Source organism: Cuculus canorus, chromosome 5, assembly GCF_017976375.1.
Source record: "Cuculus canorus isolate bCucCan1 chromosome 5, bCucCan1.pri, whole genome shotgun sequence".
NCBI lineage: Eukaryota > Metazoa > Chordata > Aves > Cuculiformes > Cuculidae > Cuculus > Cuculus canorus.
In genome coordinates this window covers 35,650,355-35,673,087 of record NC_071405.1, presented here as the reverse complement: position 1 = coordinate 35,673,087, position 22,733 = coordinate 35,650,355, and the positions used below count along the sequence as shown (strand labels likewise).

General features: G+C 40.0%; 1 protein-coding gene across 4 annotated transcripts in view; it reads left to right on the top strand.

Annotated features, from left to right (window-relative positions):
- The first annotated feature begins 1,080 nt into the window (after positions 1-1,080).
- The window catches only part of USP47 (ubiquitin specific peptidase 47), a 61,358-nt gene continuing 39,705 nt past the window's right edge, over positions 1,081-22,733 (top strand). For 2 of the 4 annotated variants that reach the window (XM_054066888.1, XM_054066886.1), the window contains exons 1-5: positions 1,081-1,258; positions 15,914-15,973; positions 19,567-19,770; positions 20,678-20,794; positions 21,927-22,065. In XM_054066888.1, the coding sequence (XP_053922863.1) occupies positions 1,220-1,258; positions 15,914-15,973; positions 19,567-19,770; positions 20,678-20,794; positions 21,927-22,065 (559 nt within the window). In that variant the 5' untranslated portion in view covers positions 1,081-1,219. The remainder of the gene's footprint in view (positions 1,259-15,913; positions 15,974-19,566; positions 19,771-20,677; positions 20,795-21,926; positions 22,066-22,733) is intronic. The other 2 variants (XM_054066887.1, XM_054066889.1) reach the window with 2 other exon arrangements.

Here is a 22,733-nt window from a genome sequence, read left to right as displayed (position 1 = left end):
CAGGCGTGAGGGGAAAAAAGTGAGTGGAACACACTGAAACCACAGCTCGTGCCCCCTGCACTCCTTGGCTCTGAGAAGGGCCTAGGAGTGGGGAAGCTATGTGGAAGAAAGCAGGGTCGGTAGTGCAGGGGACTGGCTGCCATGCCTCCCACTGCCTCAGGACAGAGGGACAGCACTGGAGGCCGGCACACCAAGGGCCGGGTTTAGGTTGAGTATTAGATTGGAGTGTGTCCAAAGAAGAGCAACAAAGCTGGTGAAGGGGCTGGAGAACGAGGCTTACGAGGAGCAGCTGCGAGAGCTGGGGTTGTTCAGCCTTGTGAAAAGGAAAGGCTGAGGGGAGACTTCATTGCCCTCTACAACTACCTGAAAGGAGGTTGTGGACAGGAGGGAGCCGGCCTCTTCTCCCAAGTGACAGGGGACAGGACAAGGGGAATGGCCTCAAGCTCTGCCAGCGGAGGTTCAGGCTGGATATGAGGAAAAAAAAATTCACAGAAAGGGTGATTGGGCACTGGCAGAGGCTGCCCAGGGAGGTGGTGGAGTCCCCATCCCTCGAGAGATTTAAAAGACGAGTAGACAAGGTGCTCAAGGACAAGGTTTAGTGGCAGATAAGGATGGCTGGACTCTAAGAGGTCTTTTCCAACCTATTGATTCTGTGATTTGGAAAAGGCTCTTTGCCCAGAGGGTGATGGGGCACTGGAACAGCTCCCCAGGGAAGCAGGCACGATGCCAAGCCTGACAATATTCAAGAAGCATTTGGACAACAGGCATGGATGTGAACGTTGGGGTTGTCCAACAGGGACAGGAGTCGAACTCGACAATCCCTGCGGTTCTACGAACGGGGGAGGCCCCTATGTGAGGGCTTTTCGAAGCAGCCACAGGCTCCCCATCGCTCGCTACAGCGGCAGCTGGGACGCCCCGGGTGGGGGGCGACCGCCCAGCACCACTGACAACCTCGCCCGGGCGGCAAGCGTCACCCCTACACCACGCTCCGGGCGGCCATACGCGCTCTGCGCGACGAGGGCTCGGGGTGGGGCGGGTCTCGCGAGAGCGGCGCCGGCGGCCATTTTGGTGCTGCTGGGCGGGGGCTGCGGCACCGCCCGCGCGGGCTGGGGCGTCGGCGGGGGGAGGAGGAGGATGAGCCGCCGGCCTTCCCCCGCCCCCCGCTGCTGACGCCGCTGCTCACCGTGCTGCGGGCCCGGCGCCGCCGCGCACACCGGCCATGGTGCCCAGCGAGGAGAGCCAACTCGTCCCCAGAGAGGTGAGGCGGCGGCGGGGACCTCCGGAAGGCGGCAGCGGCGGCTGCGGGGCGAGGGAGGCCCGCGGGGGGCAGGGGACGCCGCGCTGTGTCGGTGCGAGGCCCGAGGGGAGGGCTTTGCGAGGGGCTTGGTCGGGGGTGCGCGGGATTGGGGTGGGGGGGGGGGGCGGGAGGAGGAGGAGGAGGAGGAGGCCGGGGGCGCCGCACCTGCCCGTGTGGCGGCAGGCGGTGGCCGGGGCGGCGGGGCCTGCGCCGCGGGCCTCGGGCGGGGGGGCGGCCCGGGGCGCCAGGAGGGGGCGGGTCTCTGGGCGCCGCGGGGCGGCCTCGCCTTGGGGAAAGCGAGGCCTTCATGGCTTTAGATTGGAGGAGAAAGATTGAGATTGGGCGTTTGGAAGGAACTGTTCGCGATGGGGGTGGTGAGGCCCTGGCACAGGTTGCCCGGGGAAGCTGTGGATGCCCCATCGCTGGAGGTGTTCAAGGCCAGGTTGGATGGGGCTTTGAGCAGCCTAGTCTGGTGGAAGGTGTCGCTGCCCGTGGCAGGGGAGGTGGAACTGGATGGGCCTTAAAGCCCTTTCCAACCCGTTCTCTGATTCTATGAAAGGAGTTCGGTGTGCGAAATAGCAGCCCGGGGGCTGAGGGGTCTCCGTGCCTCCGCGGTGCCCGGGCCTGCAGCGGGCGACAGGGTCTGCCGTGGGGCCGGAGAAAATAGCCCGGCTCAGCAGTGGCTTGAGTTTCCTTTATTGTGAGCCCCATGTCTCTTCCCTGCTGCAGGGGAGGAGGGGAGAAGGCTTGGTTTTGGCTATAGGCTAGAGATAAGAGCTTGTGTGGAAGAGGAAGGCTAAGCCTCTGTCCTGCAGCGATAGGCAAATGACACGTGTCAAGTAAGGGCGATTCTCTTTGAAAGAAGGAGGCTTGGACTGAGGGTGTGAAATATTTGGAAACGGTCATTCCTAGAGTAGTATTAGCAAAATGTTTATTTCGTGGGAAGATACACTGGCATATTCAGCCAACTTTTCTGACAGTTTTAGTGCTGTGATAAATTACCAAAACCCTTCCTTTTGCTTTTCATCAAATGTCAGTGGTTTGTTACATTTACCTATTCCATCGCATATGCTCATGGCAGGCTTTGAGAGGCAAGGACTTAAATTTTGTAGAGTTTAGAAAAATGAGGTGCTGATCCCTAAATTGTATCTTTGAGAGAACTATGAAGCAAATACCGATTTTGAATTTTAGAAACATTTTTTTTTGGTGTAGAGTTGTACGGATAAGTACAGGATGTATGTAAGACAAAGGTAACTTTACCTCTTGTTTGCTTTCTTGAAACCTCAAGGTTTAAAGGACTTGTGTTAAGTCTTTTTACAGGAAAGAGGAATATCTGGCAACTTCAAGCAACAGAAGGAGTGTTGTAGCTAATATGCTTAAATATTTGCTTTAAAAAAAATCTCCAAAAACATAAAACCAAGGATAGATGTGCACTAGCTAGTAGTGGAGGTAAAGGAGAATGGCAGGAGAAACCTTGTGGCATTAGTTGTAGTTATCTGGAACAGATAAAGTAAGTAATAAAAGCAGCTAGCTGAAGCTGTTTCTTTAGTTATATGTATTAATAGTATCCCTGTTGGCTTTAAAGTTGTGTTCAGAATATACATATGATTCAGATGTGTATTTTTAACTGACTCATTGGACTGGGATTTTGAATGCACTTTTATCTGTAGGGAGGGGAAGTATGGGTAAAGGAAAATGAATACATGTTATTATAAATACAGTATCTTAAACACAGTGTGAAATCTATAAACTTTGTACATTGGTAGTGCTTTTGAGAGTTGTTTTTTTTTTTCCTCAGGAAGCTTTCTCAATTTCTTTTATTGTACCCCTATGTGTTTTGTAAGTAAATGAAACTGAACAGAATATAAGAAGAATCAAATTGAGGGGGAAAAGAGATTAACCATTTATGTTAAGCCTATCTGGTTATATATGTATATATATCATGCATGCGTGTGGTAATAGAAGTTTATCTTCAACTTCTCTTATGTTTTTCGGCATATCCTTATTTTTATTTCAGTACCATAGTATTACATTCATTAAACTTACAGCATTCATATTAAGTCCTTCTGAGATTCATTATAGTCGCATTGCAGAGAACACCGAGTTATGGGTAAACAGAAGAATTCTCCAGGTCTCCAAGTTCTCGATGGCCTTCTCCTAAATATTCCTATTATGCCATTATCAATAGCTGGAGGCAAAGCAGATCATTTGGAGTTTCAGTTGGATTCCAGCTCATGTGTTTTGTCCCTTCCAAACTGACTTGAGTTCTGTCGGGTGTATAGCTCACTGTCTTTTGCTGTTTCAAAGGTTGAGATCTGAACCAATGCCTGCTGAAGAAGAGTACGCAACAGTGTCTTTTCCTTGCATTTCAGGTTAAAAGAGCAAGAAGAAATGTAATGTTTGCTTTAGGCCAATCTGGGGAATGACTAATCATCTAAAGGAATGGATGGGAAAAGGATTTTGGTTCTTGTTCACAAGCTTACAAGATGCCATGGTCAATATGGTAATAGAAAGGTAGCTGTAAGGTTCAACAGACTCTGTGTTTGAAGAGTGGAAAGATAGGTATTAGGTTGTTTCTATGTCTTCAGTTTGTACGTGTATATATCTGTGTATGCAAACAAGTGCTCAAATTGCTGTTTTTAAAGTGTATTGCATGGATTTTTTCATTAACTTCTATAGAGGGTTGTAGCGTGTTTTCATGGATACAAAATACTAGCAGTTTTACTGCTGCACTTAGAACATCTTTTATTGGTCTGTTACGAAATTATTTTGGGGGGCGTTGCGTAGGTTCAGCTGCATCTCTGAAGTACAGGTAATTGCGGCCTTATTTTCTTTTGTTTATAACTTTGGCGTGAAGGTATTTCTAATTTGGAACAGATGTATTAAAGCAATTTCTAATAACCCAGTATTGGGATTTCTTTTTATATTAAGAATTTTACCCAGGTTATACAGGCATTCGGTAGATTTGTTCTTGCATCCCTACCATTCAGGATGAAGTGGTGCATATTCCTTTTCCTTCCAATCCTCAGTTCTTTTTCTCTCTTCATCTGAAAGATAAGTCATTCAATTGAGTCTCCTTTTGTATACAATAAAACAGAAGGCACTGAGTAACACATAGGACACTGCTGCAGTCTGGTAATAAATGCTAAGCATGTTCTTTAAAAACTGTTTTGTTATTAGGTGTCAGTTTTTCTCCCATTAGTCCAGTAAAACAATAACGCTGGGGAGGGACAAGGATTTGTGTAAGAAAGATAATAATGGAAAGAAGAAGAAAATGGTGCTGTTAGAAAGGAAACCACTTCTATGGATTTCAGTGTTTCTGGGAGGAAAAAATAGACCTGAAACTTCTACCTCAAATAGAAAATAAAATATTCTTATCAACACAGTTATGAGAAAGGTAGATGCATTTGTTTGTTTACTGGTAATGTGAGTGTTATTAAGATTTTTCTTGAAAACCAGGATGCATCAGAACTTAGTGAATATTGCCCAGGATCAGTCAGACTACAAAAAAAATTGCTCAGAATATAGAAAGTACATTCTGACGTTTTGCTATGAGGGTTTTGAAGTGTCTGTGCCACTAATTAAATAAACGCTGTGCAGATACTTTCTCAACATGTTCCAGCACGAACTATCCAAAGTACACCTGTCAGAATAAATATATATATATACATGCTTTGTACTTGCTGCCATTAAATCAAAGAAGGTAGTGTGACTTCTCTCTCAGCTAACTAATGTGAATCTTTTCATCTCTACGCTAATGAATCCATTTTAATCTTCTGTACTGAACAAATAAATTATGTTTCTTGATGTCTATCACTCAACTTCATTAGAAGAGGTGGAATCTGATTAAGATACTTTGCAATTCTGTTTAGTAAAGGGATGCTGTACTTTTCAATGCTGATGACATCCTTGTTCTTTCATTCCTGTGTACTGAGAGATTCTGTGAGTGATTACAGCTTGTGTGATTTATCAGTTTTTCTGGCTTTTTCTCGTGTGCTCTGTTGTAAAACATGGTAAGATATAGTTGAGACAAATAGAGAAACGGACTACTTTATTGACCTGACAGATTTTTGGAGATTAAATTTAGGAAATAAACAGAAAATCCACAGGGAATTCCAGCAAGTCATTTGTTCCTTGCAAAAAGACACTTCCTGAATGATATTCAGGTAGTAATTTAATTTGGTGAATAAGGCATGAGTGTAGAATGCAAGATTTTCCCTGCTTGGCTCAGCCACTGGGCTTCTCAGTCACAGTTTAGTTCCCTTTCATACATACATTTGGGCATTTAATCTGTAGTACAGGACCGATGATCAGGATAACTATCTAGTAGCACCTTGAAATCATCTGATGTAAAGATTTTGCCCAAGAGGCACCAACTCCCTCTTAGGTGGCATTTTGTACTAGAATCTCAGCCTTTAAATGCTGCTAGATGAAGTTATTACTTAACAGAATAGTCTGTTGACTGAATGAAATACCACTGTAATTTATTTTTTCTGCTGTAGTAGTACATTTTGAACATCATCACAAACAAGAAATTTTGGTTTTTCTCATGTTTTGTGGATTGCTGGCGATTAAAGTTTCTAAATCAAATAAGTACAGTAGTACTCATCTAAAATTATCTGGAGGCAGGGAATACTTTAAAAATTTGTCAATATTACTGTCTGTGTTGAGCTTAGAATTTCAGTGTACAGCAGAAAAGTTTCTAGTGCTTAGTTTGTTGCTGGTTTTAAGTAGATAAAGTCCACTAATTCTCTGTTCTGTTATTTTTAAAACCTACATACCTGTGGATTTAGATCAATGCAGCTTTACGTCATAGTTTTAAATTATGAATCATCCCGCCACACAAAAACTTATGAAAGTAATTATCGTCCAACTTCCTTTTGCTGATAGAATGTGTTGATGTTAATATAAGATTAAAACTTGCTGAGACTTCTGATGAAATTATAACTAACTTGTTCACAGTTTCTGCACTCTTCACAGTGCCTGTATTTTCTTTGGTTTTGCAATATTTGCCGTGTAATGAGCTTGCACTGAACAAATGGTTTTGCACAGCATTGGCACGTGAAATAAGTTCTAAAAAGCACATTGGCTGTGTTCTGAAAAATTGAAGGGTAAAATTGGTAAAAATCACTTGATTCAATTTAATCTTTGCTATTTTGCTATTGTGACCACAAGGGTACTTTTAAGTGTTTCTGAAAGCTGGCAATAGATTATTTTTAGAATGGCAGTACAGTGAATACTTAGAAATGGTTATTGTGCTGCAGTTCATGTATGTCTTCTCAATAATCACATGCGATTGATTAAAGCCTTTTAAGTAATATGAGGAAGCATGTGTGGATTTTGAAGCTGTGTGAGAAATATTTGATACACTATGAAATTTTTCACTGTAAGTAATGTCTGACAACAGATGTAAATAGATTTTTTTTTTTTGAAGGAAGTCTGGCAAGATACTGCAGGAGCTAAAGGAACAGAAGGCGGTTGTTTTTACTGATTTGTAAAGGTATTGTGTTGAGACCAGTAACAATGAAGGAGAAAAAAGGGGAATAGCAGCTATAGCAACTTAGTCGTACCTGCTTCTTATAAATGAAATTTTTTCATCAGTTAATATATGGAAAAATCATCTAGGGCTTTCCTCATGTATGCATTGTCATATCTGTACCTTCTGTGGAGGCACTGCACTTCAGAGTTTTGCGTTCTCCCTGATGCCCTTTGTGCTAGTGGTAGCAGATAGAGTTTATGTGCAGGCTTCACAGGTGCTTATTTTCTTAACTTTTGTCCTTCATTCTGGCAATATTGCTAGAGAACTACGCAAAGAATCCTCGCTGACTTACCTTGCTATTGAGTTTCTCTTTATCCTCCCCCAGCAGCAGGTGGACAGTTTAAAATTAGAGAGTAATTATTAAAGAGTTAAAAATTAACTCTGTATCAAGGTCTTTTAATCTCTAACTGTACAATAATTTATTTTCTAGCATACATCTGTTGTTGATTTTGTGAAGTAAACCTTCATGTCAAATTGTCCAAAAAGAGAAAGCTCTTCTTTTATTATTATTTTTGCTCCAACTCTGATTTCTTTTTACACTAGCATTGTATTTGTAACTCGATCCAGCTAAAAGTCCTTTAGAATTTTAGCAGCATAAGAAAATATTTCAGTAAAGTTCATGGTAGTTCTGTCCATGAAGAAATGGAGAGCAAGTGTGAAAGCACATCTGTTTCTGTGACTCTCCATAGAAAAGAAATGATGTGATTATAGGTTAACGTATAAGAGTGTAATGACTATGTGGTGATGTTCTTGCATCCCCTTTTTTCAGTTTTTTTTGGAAGGCAGATCATGGAGTGTGGTAATTAAGAAGGTGGAGGCAAGATACGAATGAAAGGAAGCCATATAAAGATGAGACTCTTTCAGATATGAAGTTTGTACCATAATGAACGTCTGGAGGCTGGCAGAGAGTTTGCCAGTGTGTAGAGCTTAATTTACATTTAGTGCTCACAGTTATTTTCATGTGGCTACAAAAACTCTTGGAGATTAAACAATTCAGGATCATAGGATGAAAGAAATACAATCAGCTGAAATTGTAACCTTTAAGAATAAGAGAGTGAAATACTGTGTCCAGTGGTTAAGGGAAAACTATTTAGATTTTAAAACTCAGTCTTACTATTGTGGATGCATTCTTGGTTACACCTTAATTTAATAATAGGAAGCTTCGTTAGAGTTCGTTTGATCTGTAGCCACGACCAGTAAATGTTTGTACTCTTTCTATTGACAGTTGTTAACATTGGGTTTTTAAGGGAAGTAATTAATCTTGAATCACCTCAGTCTGCCATATTTAAAAGACTGTTAGGAGGTAAGTGTCAGAAGACTGGTTCTTCAAGATGCTCTTAAGCAATGGATATTAAAGTCTTTTAAAATACAAAACTTAAATGGAAAATAGCTTCTGTAAAACTGAAAAGTAAATGTTTTGAGCTCTAGTTCAGCTGTTTCCAGACACAGCTCCCTCTGCTGTATCTTTTTCTTTAGTCTTTTGAATGCCCTGGACACGCGTACTCCTGACCCCATACCAACTTTTTCATATTATTGTTTCTAATGACCCAGTAGTCCGCAATAGTAGGAACAAACTCTTGAGTGCTATCCTCATAGCATACTGTTCATTTCTGACAACAAATTTTGGACATCTTTGGAAAGATGAAAGTACTAGTCTTTTGAAGTGTATGTATGTTACAAAAAATATTTTGTCTATGTGCATTTTGCAGAAGGGACAGTTAACAGCTGATATGCAACTTTCAGTGAGGTGGCAAAGACTTGTTAACTCTTTTAATTTAATAGAATTTTGTTATTAGAGAAGCATTTCTGAGGAGATGGTCTTTAAAAACAGCAGGTGAATCCAATATCTGCGTGAGACAGAAGAGAGTGAAACACGTACTCCTTTTTCCACAAGGAACAAGACTGCAGAGGCCCTGCTACAGGATCTTATCATAGAATCAGTAGGTTGGAAGGGATCCACTGGGTCATGGAGTCCAACCATTCCTAACAATCCCTAAACCATGCCCCTCGGCACCTCATCCACCCGTCCCTTAAACACCTCCAGGGAAAGTGACTCATCCACCTCCCTGGGCAGCCTGTTCCAGTGCCCATTGACCCTTTCGGTGAAAATTTTTTTCCAGATATCCAGCCTGAACCTCCCCTAGCAGAGCTTGAGGCCATTCCGCCCTGTCCCTTGCGAGAAGAGGCCAACTCCCTCCTCTCCACAACCTCCTTTCAGGTAGTTATAGAGAGCAATAAGGTCTCTATGTTGTACCTCTCTTCCTCCTTTGTGCATTGAGTTATACACCATAGGAGAGCATTCTTAGGAATCACTTACCCCGGACCATTAGTTTCAGTATGGCCCCAGCCTTCATCATGATGGCCAGCAGTTACCCTGTATTTACAATGGGCTAGAAAACAGCAAGGCTGGGGTGAAGGTGAAAACAATAGGATTGCTGCAGTACTTAACGCTTTTTGCTCTTCTAGGCCATTCAAGGTAGAGGTGGGGAGTTACTCCTCTTGTCCTGTGAGCAGCACTGAAATTCACAAACACTCATACCTAAGGATGAAAAGTGTCATTTCAATCTTTCAGGATACCAAAGACAGTTGCAGTATGCCCAAGTGGTGTTAGTACTACTACATATAATAGCACACATTTAAATTACTACTGCTACTCTGCCGGTACTGTTACATCACTCAATCCTTTTCCAAGAGAGTTAAGGATTCTGTTGAGAAGCTGGATGGCTGTCTCACGTTAAAGCTACCCCACTGAGAAACCAACCAGAAATGATTAATTTTAAGAAGGATTAGCTACCTGAGCCTGCTCAACATGTAGCTGTGTGACCATTTGTATCAGTGCAAGAAAGGGGACGGTGTAGGGGTGGAAATAAGCAGGTGGGAGCAAGGCCACTTCTTGTGGCAGCAGTTGCAGCTATTCAAGCTTTTAAGTGCTTGTATAACTGAAGCATTGTTGCGTGGGGAAGTTTTTAGGCTGTTCTGGATACATGAAGTGTTTCTAATGCAGTGTAAATTTGAGGAAGTCTTATTTTTGAGTTTCTAGAATAGATGGGGGTGTTCATATTACTGTGTAATTGTTTCTTAATCGCAGTGGTCCTAATGACATGTCTTATTCGGGCATCGATTTAATTCTTTTAAAGTGTATCCAATGCTGTGAGAAGAAAGCATAGCCAAATGCCCTAGATAGACATAGAGAGTAACAGTATAACCAAGGACCTAATGCAACAAATGTGTTTAAGTGAAACAGTGAATCAGTTTGCGTGAGTGGAAATAGATTAGCGTTCACAAGGTGGAAATCGAAGTTCAAGGGTTTTTTAAAGTGACATAATTGGGATAGTAATTGGCAATTTTCTAAAATATTTTGTCAATTTTTGTCTCTGCTTTCCCTGCACTGGCTTCGAAGTGTCTTTAGCAGTGTAACTGTGGGAATAGGGAAGTTGCTTGAAGTCTTTGTGATTCAGCAGAGGTGAATAAGTATTAGAAGTTGATAAGCAGTGAGTACAAAACCAGAAACAAAACCAAAGCCACATTTCTTTTATTCCAAATTAAAATAATAATAATAATAATAATTTCACTTCTGAGATTATTCTTTTAGATCACCCTGCTGTGTATTAGCCCTGGTAGGCAGCTAAGCAGCATGCATCCATTTGCTCCCTGCTCCCCAACCCCCGTGTGAGAGAGAACGGGGAAAGGAAGAATAAAAGCAAGAAAACTTGTAGGTCAAAATAAAATTGTTTAATAAGTGAAGGAGAAATATAAGAAGGGTGGGGGGAGGGAACAAAACAAGGGTGCACATGCAATCACCGTGTCGTGTGGGTAGACCAGTTCCTAGCCAATTCCCATTCTGACTAAACCCTCTCTTCTCCCTTTTGTTACTGAGCATGGTGTTACATAGTATGGAGTATTTCTTGGGTTAGTTTAGGTCATCTGCCTGGTCGTGTCCTCTCCCAGCCTCTTGTGCAAGCCCCAGTCTATTCCCTGGGGAACCCGAGTAAGGGGTGGAAGAGGTCCTGATGCTGTGGAAACACTGTTCAGTGAAAGCTGAAACATAATTGGATTATTGGCTTTTTTTTTTTTTAAGTCATGTGTCTAAAACACAGCACCTTAGGGACTTCTATGAACAAAATTACCTGTACCCAGCAATGGCCCAGCGCACACCCTTTTGGTAGTTTTCCTTCCTATTTTCTAGTCTTGTTCCTAGCCAAGAGGACAGACTGAAAGGCCTTCCCTAAGTCTTGTGAATCCTTGATCTCCTCCCCTCTATGGAGGAGGTGTAAAATAAAAAGATGGGATGAAATTTCAACACTTAGGAAAGGAGTCAGAATCAGGATATATATTATTGAATGTGGGTGGTATTTTAGGCTCAGTGTGAAGTATTTTTTCCCTTACTAGTAATGGAACAGAAAATCCTTCATCAGTTTTACTAGCTTCAAAGCACAATTGTTGGATTTTACCTGGAGTCTCTTCAGGTATAATGAAGAATTTGAAGTTGAAGATAAAGTATGTTTTTCACGTACTCACAAACCTGATACCACAAAGTCAGTCAGATTCAAAATTAAATGATTATGTCCAAAGGTCATTTGGAATCATTTTGCCTTGGGAAATATTCCAACGTAAGATATATCAAATTAACAGCCTGAACCGATTCTGTTTCTTGATACCTCCTGGGATCAGTGTTTAGAAAAAGGGTATTCAGTTTGCCACAAGAGTACTCTAAAATAATTCTTTGTAATGTAGGTTTTTGTTCAGGCATTTCTAACAGAAAGTGCGCTGCTCGCTCATTAACTCAAACTTGGCTGTGGTGCGATACTTGTGTTGAGTGCTCTGACAGAATTAGTCTAGTAAGCTGTCATTCAAAAAAGTTGCTTCTTCTGAGAAAGCCAAATGCGAGTCCTGTTTCTCTTTTATTTAGTAGGTAAGTACATTAGTGTCCGAAGCAGTGGACGCTACCTGCTCAGTGCCTTGCTCATTTTGAGGACCTGTATCATCCCTTTTTTTATTTCCCGTGGGAGTGTTGTGCTCACCTAGCTGTATCAGGGAAGCTGGCCTTTGAAAAAAAGCCTTATTAGGCCGGAAAAAGCATGCAGTGTGACTAGCCCAGCTAGGAGGGAGAAGGGAGTTGTGGGCTGTAAGGACTTTCTAAGGGGCATAGTTCAAAATGCACGGAGTGAAGAGGGGGTTTTTAGAGTGGGCATGGTAGCCCACCTCTCTGGGTATTCTCCCTTTCCTTGCTGTATATTTGAAAGGCCTTTGGCCTCACATTTTGGGCAGAATACAGTGCTGTCAGCATGTATCCTGTGTGATGTTTAATGGGTCGGACCTCTTGGATTAGGTGAGGGAATTCTTGAAATATGGTTGTGATTTCTCAAGGAGCCGGTTTAATAGCAGTTTGGCTGAGAAGGAGAGTTGAAACAAATTTCTGCTCAGTTGAGTCGTAATTCGTGTCTGAATGTTTCTATGCAATGAAGCTTCAGAAGTAAAATGTATAAGTGCAGACTACTTTTTTTGTGTCTGAAGCTACCAAACTTCACTTTATACTTGCATTGCTGGAAACGCACACCGAATCAATTACGCAGACTTGGAGCATACATCCCAAAGTCTGACTAGCAGTAATGTGATAGGCAGTAGTCTTGTGTGCACTTGTGCATTTCATATCATCATCTAAAGATGCTGAAGCTATATGAAGTTTGAGAATTACTGTTTTAGGCTTAATCATTCAAGTAATTTTGTGAATGTCAGCGTGATATTGGTTGTCCCCACCTGCTACTGATCTCTTTCTTTCCTCTTATTGCAGTGATCTGTGAGAATTACTTATAGAGTATGGACAGGTGGGAATTTCTTTACGGTTCGTCATTTTAAGTCTCAGTAGTGTATTAACTGTACTGGGCATACAAACTTATTTAAATTAAATTCTTGACCTGAACCTTGTGAGTTTAGTTACTGATTCATACTCTTAGTATTTTTGCCTGCAGAAAATAGTGGAATTTGGAAGCATTGGGTAGAGTCTTCATGAAGTTTAAGCTTAGCTTGAGGTTTCACTTTCAGTCTCTGAAAATAATTATTTAAAAGAACTGGAACAGGAGTTAAAATCTTGGGGAAATCTTTTGTCATTTGAAAAGTAAAATATGTTTGTGTTGGTTTGCCCTTGTAAGGTTGGTAAAGTACTGCAACAGAATTTTAATTAACTCAGTGGTTCAAAGCTGAAAAATAGCAAGCCACATCTAAATGCAGTGTTAAAACCAGTACAGTTTTGCCTTTGAATATTGTTTTGACAGATCTAGTAACACTGTAATCTTTTTGTTCCTCTATGTTCAACAAATACAGAACAAGTATGGTCAAAGCTAGTGTCTGTCTTGCAGAGACTTCTTTTGTTAGTGTGTACAGAATTACATCTTGAATTACTTCGGTGCTACAATATGCTTTATGCATATTGCTTTATGCAATTTTTAGATGCAGATATTTCATGTAAAAAATGTGAAATTTTTTAGAATGGTACATAGGGTGAATGCTTAGGTGGAATGGTGCTCTAGAATGTCCACCTATGTCAGACCTGTGCGACAATTGCATGTTTGTATTACAAAGAGTCTTGTGCAAGTCTGGTCTAATGCATAGTCAGAAGCTTTCTACCTGTAGGTTTGGGAACATCCTCTCCTTTCTAGAAATGGAGGAGCGTAAAAGATGGAATGACTTGGGTTGAAAGTGTCAGTGTTTAAATATTTTTAAAAAGTTAACATTTGAAATTACGATTTCAAATATTTATTGACCAAAATAGTAGTTTGAGAAGGCTTCTGTGTTAAAATAATCGTAGGATGGTTTCCTAAATTGTAGCCGTAAGCATCAGTCTGCTTTTGCCTTTTTAGATGCTTAAGCAATTGAAGGGCTGGAAACGTATTTTCCTAAGCTACTGGTGGTGTGTAAACTGTGACAGTATGGCAGAGCAACAACATCTAGCATTGAGGACTTCTCACAGGCACAGAATGGATGTGCTTGCTACCCGAGTAGTTGCTCTTACCTCTGCTGAGGAAAAGGCAGTAGGATATTTTTGCAAGTACTGTGAAGACATGTTAGTTTGAAACCCTTGACTGATGCAATTAATATGCTCATCTATTTTGTGAGAGGTCATAATTGATTTGGTGAATTCCAGAATAATTTTTATCAGAGTAAAATTTAGGTGACTTTATGTTTAGGATGGTCTTTGTTCTCTTAGTTGTACTTTAAAGAATAAACTTCCACTGGTGAAAGGAGCTTTTCTGTAAAATGTAGAACTGAACTAGTGGTTATTATAAAGTATATTCATAGAGTGGTAGAGTGAGTGCTTTAATTGAAAATTAGGGAATGCTGCATTTGAAAGATTGACACATCTGTGTTATTCTTGCAATTTTTTGTCAGAGCAGCTGAAGGCTCTTACAGTGTAATTTGTTTTGTTTGTTTTTATGTGGAATACTGAAGACCAGCTTTTGCCCTTCATAATTTGTTTAGCGTTTAACTCTTGAAGATCTTCCGGTAGTCCTTCACTGAGAAGTCAAGAGCTGAGAACCCAGCATAAGACTGTTCTTTATAAAGGAAGCAACTTGTAGATATTTGTCTAGTTCAGATGATGCCTGAAGCCCGTCCTCCCCTTCCACACTCTACTGCACACACTGAGTTAAATGGCACACTACAGAATTACATATGCCCCCGAGTATACTGGACTTAACTTGCCTGTCTCTGGAGAGGAGGAACTAAGGCTGAAGTAAGGGCTATTTGGAGATAACAATAAGGAGAAAATTTGGAAGACTTAAGTCTTCAGCACTAAGCAATGTACTGGTGACTGTCATAATACTATAAATGAGCAGTTTCAAAAGTACGCTTCGGGGAATCTTAACCTTTAAGTCACCATAGCAATATGTATGTAACTTTCAATTAAGAGCAGGTAAAAATTGTAAGCAATGAAGCATGTAAACTATGGTAGGTTTTGTTGTTGTTGTTGTTTGGGGAGTTTCTTTAATTTTTGAAACCTCTGTCAAATCTGAAATTACAAACTGTTGTGTAAATACAGCTGCTAGGTACAACTACTAATCTTGGATTATTAGAAGTTCAAAACTGGAACTTGAGTTCTCTGTGCAAAGAAAGCAATCTTGCCTTGTGTCATCCTGCTGAGACGTTAAATGCAATGGTCTAATTTGGGCTAATTTTCATAAGTCATTTGGTGGGCCAAATAGGGCACGTCAGTACAGATTATATCAGTATTTTATGTTTTGATAATCTTGACTGAGGGCACAGTGTGAGAAATTTGAGAAACAGCAATGATATTATTAGCATCTTTATTCTTGCTTGCAGTTTCTCCTTTCTAGAAAAATACAAAGTGCAGTGCTTCAGATTCGGATATTAATTAATTTTATGTTTGTCCCTAGTCAAACAGTTTTGTACAGGTGATGTTTATTGTTGCTTCTTTTTGATGAGACACTAAGGCAGGCCTTCTTTAAGGGTGTTGGGAATAAAGGTCAGTAACTTCATCTTTCTGTTACCTTCAACTGAATACTTCAAAATGGGTTCATATTAGTAAAAACTTTCCTGTAGGAAATAAATAGAGCTTGAAGGAACAAGTTTCATACAAAAATGGATAGCTTCATAATTTATAAATGCAATAATGAACAGAGTTACAGGGATTTATGCTGATTTTGCACTTGAGCTGTTTGAGATAAAAGGTTTACCTGTGTCTGGAGGGCTTTTTTAATATAATGAAGAAATTAGTTATTATGAATTTATACCTTGAGTTGTTGTTTATATTTTCTTATCCAGTCGCTTTTTTTTTTTTACTTTGTGATATTTAATCTGTCACGTGTTACAACTTAACTAACATTTTATGTAATACTGCTCCGATGATAACGTAAATGTTAAAATAGAGTGCACTGAACTTCGTGTTAATAGAGAACTTATTACAGTATTTGGGGGCTATTCATTTTAAAAGTTATACTGTGAATGGGGGTTTGGAACTCAGTAGTAATCTTATACTCTAAGACTGACTTTATGCAGAAAAAAAACATGATTTACTGTTTTAAAGAATTCTGACTTGTTAATTTTGGTTTTATGTACTGTAGGATATGTTTTGGAGTTGCAGACAAAGTATCTTTGCGGAAATGAAGAAGAAATTTTCACAGGTAGACAGAAAAAATCAACTTTATGAAGTGATAGCCAAGATAGTAACAGCATGATGCTGTAGCTTTTGTTTATTTCTTAACATGAGCATGAGCTATTGAAATTTTTTGTGCATGTTCTTGAATACAAAGATTATGTATTGAATGCAGTCTTAACAGTAGAGGCTTCAAATTGAGCATGTGTTTATGTGCTTTTACACTGCTGTGTGGGGTTTTGGCTCTCTAGCTCTTTACTAAGAAAAAAAAAAAAGGAGTTGTGTAGTTGGCCTAACATATTGGATTATGTAATGATTAAAATTAAGTTCTGTGTTCACTTTGTGGACTCAGTTTGATAACAGCCTGTCAAAATAGTTTAGAGGCCTGTCACTGGCCAGTATTGCCTTTTAACACTACTTCTGTAGTAAAGTAGGCACAAACAAGATGTTTGTATTGTTTTCTGATAGTTCACATAGTGTATGTGCATGCTTGCCATGAATAGAGTTGGACTGAGGTTATTTTTTATTCATGTGTTTACTATGAAGAACTTGAAGCAGCGGCAGCACAAATGATGGCTTAATACCCTTTGCTATACTAACCCCGAGTTAAACCAGTTTAGTCTGTCAGAATTACATCTGTGAACAAGGAAGAGAGGATTTGTCTGACATGGAACATCCGGCAACACAACCAGCAAATCTTCTGTAATCTTCTATAATTTGTTTGCTTCATGTTGTTTCCATCCGTCAGATACTGTGTGCCTAATTATTTTCAGTAGCAACCCCAATATAAGTCAGAACTGATTAACTAGCAAAGGTAGTGGAGAAAGTGTAAGTAGGAGGAGTTGAGTTTAGAGATGTTCCCTGCAGGGAAGAGGGGAGTTAATGTTTTAGTTATGTAAGGGCAGTAGGACAACAAAGGAATTGAGTCTCCAGTGGAGAGCTTCTATTCCTGACATGCTCGTATACAGGAGCAAGCCAAGTTGTAGGATCAGTACAAAACTGCTGTGGGAATCACTAAATCAGAATTAACTTGTATTTTCCTAGATGAAGCTTTATGAATAGTAGAGTGCCTCTTAACCTCTCTGCATTCTGTAGAGTAGGGTGGGCTTTCACCCAGAGAGCCTCTACCATTGCTGGGCAATCTGGGTCATAAGTGTAGGTTGATCTTGTGAGTTCGGATTTAGCTGCTGCTCATCTTCTTAGAAAAGCCAAGAAGGGAGGCCATTGAACAACTGAACAAGCTTCATCGTCTCTTTTGTAACCACCAAATGAGAGACAAATTGTGTGCTTGTTGCTTAGCCAAAAAAAAACCCACCGAAAACCAAAGCCATGCTGAGAAATTTAAAGGAAAGAACCCAGGAGAAATAATTATTGTTGAAATTTAATTTTACTTGAGTCCGGCCCCATGTGTCTATGGGCTCTGTGGATGAAAGCGAGGATGTAATATGCTAAAATTACTTTGTCTTCTAAATTGTGTTTTCTCTTAATGTGTGGTTAATGTTTCAGTAATAGTTTTGTCTGTCTTCTTGGAAAGTAGTAGTTCATAAACATCAAATTCTCCAGTAAAGATGAAGTGTTGTAGACTTGCTGGAAATAGTGCCTTGAATCTCTTTGAGCATGCAGTTAATGAAGATTTCCACACAGGACATGACATTTTATAAGCTTAGAGAAATTGGACTTAAGTCTCAAGAAAAATCACAGTCTCAAGCAAGCTAGCATAATACAGGTTGGGTTTGGGGATGTTTTTATTTGTATTTTTCTGACAACAATTTTCCAGTGATAGGAATAAATGCTGCAGTCAGCTAACATTTTATTTTGTAGCTGTATGAAGAGTGTCAGCTAATCTTGAAATTGGGTAAAATGAAGAGATGCAGTGTCAGTGAAAATGTTTGTTACTTTTTAAAAGGGTTGTTGGTATTGATGGGCTGCATCAAAAGAAGTGTGACCAGCAGGTTGAGGGAGGTGATTCTGCCCCTCTACTCTGCTATAGTGAGACCCCCACCTAGAGTGTTGCGTTCAGTTCTGGAGTCCTCAACACAGGAAGGACATGGATCTGTTAGAGCGAGTCTAGAAGAGGCCACATATGGAGCACCTTCCGTAGGAGGACAGGCTGAGAGAGTTGGGTTTGTTTAGCCTAGAGAAGAGAAGGCTCTGGGAAGGCCTTATAACTGCCTTCCAGTACTTTAAGGGGGCCTACAGGAAACCTGGGAGTGGTCTGGTCATCTGAGAGTGACAATTTTAAGCTGAAAGAGGGGAGATTTAGGTTAGATGTTAGAGAGTGGTGAGGCACTGGAACAGGTTGCCCACAGAAGTTACGAATGTGCTATCCCTGGGGACGTTCAAGGCCAGGTTGGATGGGACTTTGAGCAACCTCATCCAGTGGAAGCTGTCCCTGTCTATGCAGGCAGACTGGAACTGGGTGGTCCCTTCCAATCCAAACCATTCTACGGTTCTGTGAGAGCTCTTATAAGGGACTGCGGCTTTAGTGGTGGTGGTCTCTGTTGTGAGGCTTGTTGTGTAGAAATACAAGAGATGCCAGCATTGTTTAGATCGTATTTGTAGTTCTTTATTTTTCTACAATATGCTTATGACATGACTGACAATTCTAGCGTTAACACAGTTCTTGCTTTGTATTTGTGGTTTTAGCCACTGAAAAACACACTAGTACTGCATGTATCTTTTTGCCTTTTTTTAGATCATGTGCCCTTTAGTCATGGACTGAGATTTGGGTGCTCTGACATGTTACTAATGCTTTCTGTGTCCTGAGAGTTGAAAAGACTGAATCCTTGGGAACTAATTATTCCTTTTACTGGCCTGATACTGTCTTGTGTGAGCTGTATTTAAATATTAGTTATTCCGTACTGTTCTACAACTATATATAATTGAGCCAGTTATTTGCTTGTGCTTAGGTATTTGACTTTCTGGGATTTCAGTGCTGGGAAAATACCATTCTCTTGGCTTACTGGGATCCATGAAACTTTATAACTATTCCATTGCTACCTTCATTCAAGTTTTGTTACTTTCTGATTTCAGATACATGGAAGCTGCTGTTTACAATCTCATTACTTTGTTTCATAGCCATTTGACAATGTTAATTTTCTTATTCTGTTCGGGTGGAAGAATTTCTCCTGTGACTCATGCAGCAGAGATTTTAGTATTTAGTGGTGGCTTGATTACAAATTTTTTTGTTTAATGGTCAGCTTCCAAGATCTTCTGGGGTCCACTCCTAAAAATCACTTCTACTTCAGCAGGATTTATAGTCATGCCAAAGCAGGGTATGAACTTGAAGTGAAGATTTGGAAGTCTGTTCCTGATTAGAAGCAGTCTTGCATCTTGCTGAAATTCTGTGCAGAACTTAAAAGTAGTTTATCTCTACACAGTGATCCACCCATACAAAGTCCTTCTTTTTTATAGAAACAGAGCTTGTTTTTGCTTAGGTTTTCCAAACCTGGAAGGTTCTTAATTTTCTTTTGCCTCCTTTGAGAAATAAGGTTCAGTTTTAGGATCCTTAGATTGTAAAAGTATACCATATTTTATTCGTGAAATTTTCTTTTGATTGTTCAGTTAAACTACAGAATTTTCTTAGCTTTATTCATGAGTTGTTGCCTACTGTCTTTTCAGGTGGAAAGTGCTGCTGAAGAACCCAGAGTGCTGTGTATAATACAAGATACCACAAATTCCAAGACAGTGAATGAGCGTGTTACCTTGAACCTGCCAGCTTCCACCCCGCTTAAAAGGCTATTTGAAGATGTGGCTTCAAAAGTGGGCTATGTGAATGGAACTTTTGATTTAGTGTGGGGAAATGGAGATAATGTAACAGATACGGTATGGAAAAAGTACTTTTTATTTCCTCTTGATAGCAAACATTTAAATCATTACAGTATAAAAAAGTGTCTGTATTGTGTGGTGCTCACTTAATGCCTGTAAAAATTGGTAGTAGATGCACCAGAGCAAACTGACACCACTATTTTGATTTGGTTGAATTTTATTTTGCATTATAACTACAGTCTAGTCTCAAAATGTGCTCTTAATTGATACACGTTATTTAATCATCAAACAAAATCCAACAAAAGAAACTAACATGATCATTCAGATGTAATGCTAGTTTTCACTATCAGTGTGTATTTTTATACTGATACCCATGATAATTAATCCCCTCAAGTTTCCTGTGGTCTTGAGAGATGTCATCTTCTCAACAGAAGCATATTGTGTAGTATCTTTCCATGTTTTTCATACATAACTGAATTTCTGTGCTTTATTGCAAATCGGTGTTGGTTTTAGTTTTTACCAATGCACCTAGAAAACTCTGTAAAATTCCTTAAGAAATAGCCGTTAGTTTATTTCAGGTCATGTTTTTGCTTAATTTTTAAACTTTTCAAACTCAGTTTTTAAATTTTTAAAAAAAGTACGTGCAAGCTGTACAGGACGATGGATGGTTTGATGTTCTGCAAAAAAGGCTTGTAGACCAGTGTATTGGCTCCTGAATAGATTAGCCAACTTCTAAACAGTAAACTGTACTGTAATATTTAATGTATGCTGTGTATTAAAGTGTTCCCAAGCTCTTTTCGGTATTAATGAGTATGTCTTGTTTATACTGGCTAATAATTTATTTTAATTTAATCTTAGTGCCCCAGCATCTACTTCAAGCAACGTACTTGTACTGAATCTCTGAATTGTGTATACAGCTGTTTTTAAAAAAATAAGGTGTGGATTTTTTTTTAATTTTTTTCAGCAGACTCCAATAGATCAGAACAGTGACAAAACTATTCTTGATGCTGGTTTTGAGCCAGGGAAGAAGAACTTTCTGCATTTGACAGACAAAGATGGTGAGCAACCTCATATAATACCGGTAAGTAAAATCTTTGCTCAGCTACGTAAGATATGGTGTTGGGGAAAGAGAGGTGTATGTTCTATGTGTTGCTTTCATGAGATCAGAAATGAAATAAAATTGGGTCGTGTATTTCATACAATAAGCTGCTTCAGAAGACTTATCAATATACTTTTGGACTACTGTTTTGCACTTCCAGGTTTCTCCTGAGTTGCATCAACTCCATGAGTAATGATTGCTGTCACTTTCCATTCATGCTTGTCAAATATTTATGTAATGCTTTGCTGTGAGTAATTTTCTAAGGTTATATAATTAAGTAATCTTTGACATGTTTAGAGATGACTCTTAACAAGAGAGGTTTAACCATATACCTAGTCCTTTTCCTCTGAGTGTTTGGAAGTAATGTAGGCCATTGACAGAACTCTCAGAAACAGCAGTCCTATATCAACAGCAGTTACCTGCTTCCAAATTTACCTTAAAAAAAGGAAAGGGGGTGTGTGTGTGTGTATGTGTATGAAAAGTTGTCAGTGTTGCTAGAAGCAACTGTCTGGTGTAACAAAATACTTGAAATTTCCTATTTCTCACATATGTGGTTCAGTGAAAGATAAATGCAGCTGCAGTTTATTTAAATCAGGGGTTGGATCGACTAATGATATATTACAATTTATTACTCAGTTCTCATGTCAGCATAATGCTGGCCTGCTTAGCCATTGTTATGGACTTAGTTATGGAAGGGAGAGGGGAACATGTTTAAATAATTGTGCTCAAAGTCAGAATTTAAGGGTGATACTGAAAGAACATTGAATTATAATTTTTATGAAAAAAAAATTAATCTCAATTTGTATTTCAGTGCAGAAAACTTGAAATGTAGGAGGTGCTAAATTGCAGACTTTCTTGCTGTATGCCACCAAGTACTGCATTTGATTGTACAGTGTTGTAAAGTGTGTTGGCTTCCACTAATGTTAAAAATGATTTCTCAAGGGGTCAAGAATTGGGAGGACAGAATTAAAATAGCACAAGCAACTGTATATATGCCATTTGTGTGTGCTAACAAAATTGATTTCCTAGTGAAGAGAGAAAGAAGTAAAGTAGGTGCTTCAGTAAAAATTTGTTGTCTAATTTCTGCATATAATCAGTTTATTTGTGTTTTTAGGAGGAGTCAGGTACAACAGATGAGAGTACGCAAGACAGATTTATAGGCCCTCTTCCAAGAGAATGCTCTGTTGGCTGTACCAATGACTATGTCAGTCAAAGCTACTCTTATTCTTCAGTCCTGAGCAAATCGGAGACAGGTATAGTGTGCTCTCTTGTAAAGGCTGTGCTAATTTGTAATTCTTTTAGCATATTTTCAACTTGCAATTTTTTAAAAACTGACATGATTACTACATTTTCAGTTATGTTTTCTAAAATATCCTCATATCACTGTGGTGACTGAAGAGCTGCATGGCATCCTCTTTTTACTTGTGACAGTGCAATTAAAACTCTGTCAAGGGCCCTCCTTTTCAGTATGAGTGTGCTGGTTGAGTAGTCAGGGTTGTATTGCCAAAAGATACCTCAGGCTGTGTGTTTACTCACAGGTACTCGATACGCTGTTACAGAGGGGGCTGTTCCAAATCTCTGCACTGCAGGTATTAGCTGAAGGCTTCCTGGTGTAGCCACCTGCTGCAGTTTCTCTGCTTGTGGCATGATTCCCCAAGGACTTGATCCCCTACTGCCTGGCTCCCCACCAGCAAGTGGAGACTCCCTCTGGAAGGGAATCACAGCTCTGCCTCTCTCTCAGACCAGTGCCAAGGCAGGTCCCAGGAGGCTGGCTCAGCACTTTGCAGCACAGGGGGACAGGAGGAGACAGGAAGTTACAGCTCAGTAATGAGACCCACTCCTGATACTACAATAAATTTGTTGATCAGACACAAAGAGGACATTCATACTAAACCAGTTCATGCGTATTCAAGATTTTTTG